The sequence below is a fragment of the Rosa rugosa genome, chromosome 2 (assembly GCF_958449725.1).
Source record: "Rosa rugosa chromosome 2, drRosRugo1.1, whole genome shotgun sequence".
Taxonomy (NCBI): Eukaryota; Viridiplantae; Streptophyta; class Magnoliopsida; order Rosales; family Rosaceae; genus Rosa; species Rosa rugosa.
The window spans coordinates 41,939,859-41,944,627 of NC_084821.1; the positions used below are offsets into that span (position 1 = coordinate 41,939,859).

At 36.9% G+C, this 4,769-nt stretch overlaps 1 protein-coding gene across 1 annotated transcript in view; it reads right to left on the minus strand.

Annotated features, from left to right (window-relative positions):
• Nucleotides 1–3,813: 3,813 nt before the first annotated feature.
• LOC133730778 (UPF0481 protein At3g47200-like) overlaps nt 3,814–4,769 on the minus strand; it is a 4,992-nt gene continuing 4,036 nt past the window's right edge. Inside the window, exon 2 of the mRNA XM_062158302.1 lies at nt 3,814–4,764. Within this exon, the coding sequence (XP_062014286.1) occupies nt 3,859–4,764 (906 nt within the window). The 3' untranslated portion in view covers nt 3,814–3,858. The remainder of the gene's footprint in view (nt 4,765–4,769) is intronic.

Sequence of the window (4,769 nt, forward strand, 5' to 3'; positions counted from 1 at the left end):
TAATGATTTCTCGTGACATGTGTTCCTAACGCCATCTATGTATACTTAGGCTGTTCGAACCGCATTAAAGAAACTACAGGAAGGCTGCAGTACTGAAGATGCAGAGGCTGTCTGTGCTCCCAAGATTCTTTCCCAAATTTATAAGTGGAAGGTGGTTTTCTATTCTTATTCTAAAACGTATCTTCAGTTTAGTTGTAATTTTATGCAAAGTTTATTCTTGGGGATTAGTTCCTAGGTTTCCTGAATTATGCTTGTATATCTATGGATGGGATATTAGACTTAGGTATCTCAGCTTGTGCCCCCTCTTTTAGGTTAGGCGGTTATGCTTGGGTTTGGCTCGGCTATGCTCAACGTAGGTAAACTAGCCGAGTGGTCAGAGCATCATACTGCTTGGCTAGATTATGTGTTTCCATATAAAAACCATTGACTCTAATATCTTTAAAACTTAAAAAGGGTTCTTCCATATCCAAATGACTAAAACTCGAATTAAACAATGCACAAGACATAGAAATTGACACTATTTCAATAATAGCCAACGATTACATCAAAGTTTCTAAACCAAAATCTAGTCCAAATAGTTATAATCAATACTCGACTAATGGTCGTTACTCAATCCTTTCAGTAACTGCAATTAAGCATGCTAGGAAAGTGAGAGAAGATGTCGGTGGAGCAAAACTCGGTTAAGTACCATTATCTCAACTACTCTCCTAGACATCACACTTACTATGTATGAGTCTTGTTGTGAAAGTGTATAACCATTGTCTTATTGATAATAGTTTAAGGCAAATGTCATTACGTAAATTCTTGGAAAAAGACTATCTAAACAAAATCTGTGGAATCCATATTTCCAACGCCAGATTTGAATTCTTCAATTGTAAGATTGGTGCCATTGCCATCTCCATTATCTCCTTCGATCAACTACGAGATGAGCCTCTTGCTCTCTCATATCTTTATACACCTTGTATTATGCAGCTAGTTTTTCACTCGCTTTTCAGCGCTTAAACCAATACTTTGAAGATCCACATCTATAGCATACCTCACCCTTTAATTGAGATGCACCTTGTGCATTAAGACGTTCCCTTACACTGCATCAACAGTGGCTGTGCCACAACGACCGGCTTTGCCTCTTCCACTCTGGCCAACTTTACCACGTGTCTGCGCATTATTCTGAAGATTTTCTTCCATTGCAGGGTGGTTATATGGACCCATACGTCCAGATTGATATCCCTTTACCTTAGGGTTCCGCTCCTTGCGCCCTCTTTTAGGTGCGCCACTATAATTCGCCTTATGAACGCTCTTAGTTCAAATGGGCCTTGAATTACAATTCTTCACGAGTATGTTATCATGTTTCTCAGTAACTGACTTGGCAGTGATAAGCTGGTGAAACCTCTTGATTTTGTTTAGCATTATGTTCAAGCTTATATTGCTTCGAAACCAGTAATGTAGAAACAAGGAAGGTTAAAAGAGTTTTCTCAATTAAATCTTGATCTGTCAGCTCTACTCCACAAAATCTCATTGGCAGTAAGGTGATTCTCGAAGTCATTCACCCATCGATGATATCCAACGTCATTCAAATTTAGTTTAGTGAAATCGAGTCTTTGCATGTTTGTATTCAACATTCTAAAAACGAAGGAGGATAAATTAGTTTTAGAGTATTAAATACTTCCACGACAACTAATATTTTCCAAGAAATTTGGATTAGACCAAAGAAATGATGTTTTTAATGGTCGTCAAATTTCGATGCTCACAAAACTCTTGTTCGTAGCAAATTTAAATTCTCAACGAGCCTCTTCTTTGGAGAAGCACGAACCCCCACTGTTCGGCTTTTATGAAATCCCACATTATAAGAAAGGTGGGAGGTAGAAGAACTGATTTTGGAAGTCCCTGAAGAAAAAGAAGAAGAATATAAATACAGAAAGTAGGAACTTTAATTTTAAAACTTGGTGATTTCTTGATGCTTGGTTTTCTTGTTCTTCTTGTAATCTTCTCCAAATTAGTGCGCATGAGCGGTGGTGGCGGTGCGCAAGACAGTGGTGCATGACACAAAGGAGGTGGGTCCTAGGCTAATTCTAGGGTTTCACGGCTTAGAGAAGAAGAAAAGGGAAATTTTGGCTTCTGATTCAGGGTTAGGGCTCGTGCTGATAACATGTTTTAGGAAAAGAGATTGGAGAGAGAATAGTAGAGAGAATTGCAGAATGAATTATATCTTTCATTGATAATAGATAATCAAAGCCTCTATATATAGAGGATATAAGTACATAACCATTGATTACATGGAATCCTATTATAATTAAAACTAGGAATCTAGAACAATTTTCTCCTATTACAATAATGACAAGTAATCCTAATTTGATAAGGCACACATAAATCGAATATCCTTCAACAAGCCTCTATATATAGAGGAGACAAGTACAATTCATTTGAGTATAAGAAATCCTATTCTAATTAAGACTCGGAATTTAGAGTAATCTTCTCCTATTACAACAATGAAAATTAATCCTATTAGTTTGGTAAGGCACACATAAATCAAATATCCTTTAACACTCTCCTTGTGCCGTCCAAACATGATGTCATCTGACATCTTGGCGCTTCTAGTGTTGCCTCGTTAAAAATATTGCATGAGTACTAAAAATCAAGTAGGACAAAAATAACCTCCAGGAGGAGAAAAAAAGTACAACACGTCATTCACTATTCAAGATCAAACATGTAGGCATCATACCTACCCTCGATGTCAAGATCTCCCCATGATTGCTACAACTATAGGAGTTTAGGTAGTTTATGCATTCCCATACTCTTTACATGTTTCTCGAAAGTAGACTTGGGTAATGACTTAATAAGTCAGCCACATTGTTCTCAAATCGAACTTGGTTCACCTTGATCTTAAGAAGATTCTGTTATTGCTGATTATAGAAAAATTGGCGATATGTGCTTGCTTCGTTTGCTCAATGCAAGTAGCATTATCCTCATAAATGCTCATAGGCTCATCTGTGGTAGACTTCAAACCACAAGTTCTTCGAATATGCGTAATTAAGGACTTCAGCCATATACATTCATGAACAACTTCGTGATTCATATGGTTGGAAGTGGACCCTACACTTGTTCTCAATTTCTTTCAATCTTCTCATCTTGTACCTTGGAAACTTCATGTGGAATGGGTTAATTGTTTGCATCGTATTTCACTAATGCAATTTTGTTCTACTCATATATTTCGTGAAGAGAATTAAGTCGCAGACCACTAGCAAATTTTGAAATTACTTTCTCAGGTTTAGTTTCGTGGAATTTGGCTTCACTTATCATTCATAGTTTTTGTAATTAGAACCGAATGGGTCTTTCTAAGTTCCGTTTCTGTTGATATTGTCAAGAGGTTTGGTACAGTTCCCCATCTATGTAATTTATTTCACTTTTATTCAAATAAATTATTCTCGTTTCATCGAGATTCATCAAAATAGATAATGTATCAATATCAAAACAGATTACATATCCAATGGCCAAGCCTTATTTTGTATTAGACAAAAAAATAGATAATGTATATAAAAAACAATTATACAATGTATCAACATCAAAATATATTACATATCCAATGGCCAAGCCTTATTTTGTATTAGACAAAAAAATAGATAATGTATATAAAAAACAATTATACAATGTATCAACATCAAAATATATTACATATCCAATGGCCAAGCCTGATTTTTTATTAAAAAAGATAGATAATGTATTAAAAAAAACAATTATATAATGTATCAACATCAAAATAGTTTACAAATCCAATGGCCAAGCCTTATTTTGTGAGCTTGAAAGAAAATGAAAGGGAAACAACATAATAGAATGAAACATATAGCTGACATCCAACATTATTCATGAGCGGGGATGATAGTACGGTTGGAGTGTGTATATGGTCTGCAAGAAGGTAAGGAGCAGGAGGACAAAAGCTGCAATAAAAGAGATAGTAGACCATGGTGTTTCAAAATAATCACGTTTCAATTTCTTTCTCCACTTGTGCCATGGTTCTTTGCGATATGAATGCACTTTATTGCAAACTCCCTCGTAGACATAGTCAATGACTGTGGTGTCATTGTATAGATTGTTGAAGAACTTCGAAGCATCATCGGCACTCAACCAGTTGGCTAGTATATGTTTTTCACATAGAAGATCCACATCCTTGTTCGTATCGATGAGGTTATCCATCAAAACCGCGTAGGATGTTATCCTGTGCTTGCAACTCCAATAACACTGTTCGTAGGCCATAAGGTTCCTGAACATAGGACCTGTCCTTTCATCGATAGCCAGAGGAGGAATGGTGAAAATGCCATCTTCGAACGTTATGTTCAATATGCAACCTGAGGGGCCCTCTCTAAATTTAACTCCCGCCTCTGAAAGAGCAGCAGCACTAGGTATCCTCTGTGGCAAGTGGTTTACCAACTTTGATGCGGGGGTCTCCTTTCGGTATGCATGTTCCAGATGGCCCTGAACGAGGGAAGTTCTTATCAGATCAAGTATATGAAGAATCTCAACCTGAGAATTGGGATCGGGATCGCTAAAAATTTTAGGTTCAGCCACTGAATTTTTGAAGAAGTCTATTACTACTTTATTGAGGGGTGCTATAGGACTACCACCCTCAATTAGGTTATAGATAGACTCGAGCACAAACCAAGGTAGCTGATTTTCTAGCAACAGAAGATCATGGTACAGGTATTCGAGCATACAAGGCATGTTGAAGATAGGGTCGTCTTTATCTTGTCGATTTGCATGCTCAAAAGGTGCCTTTC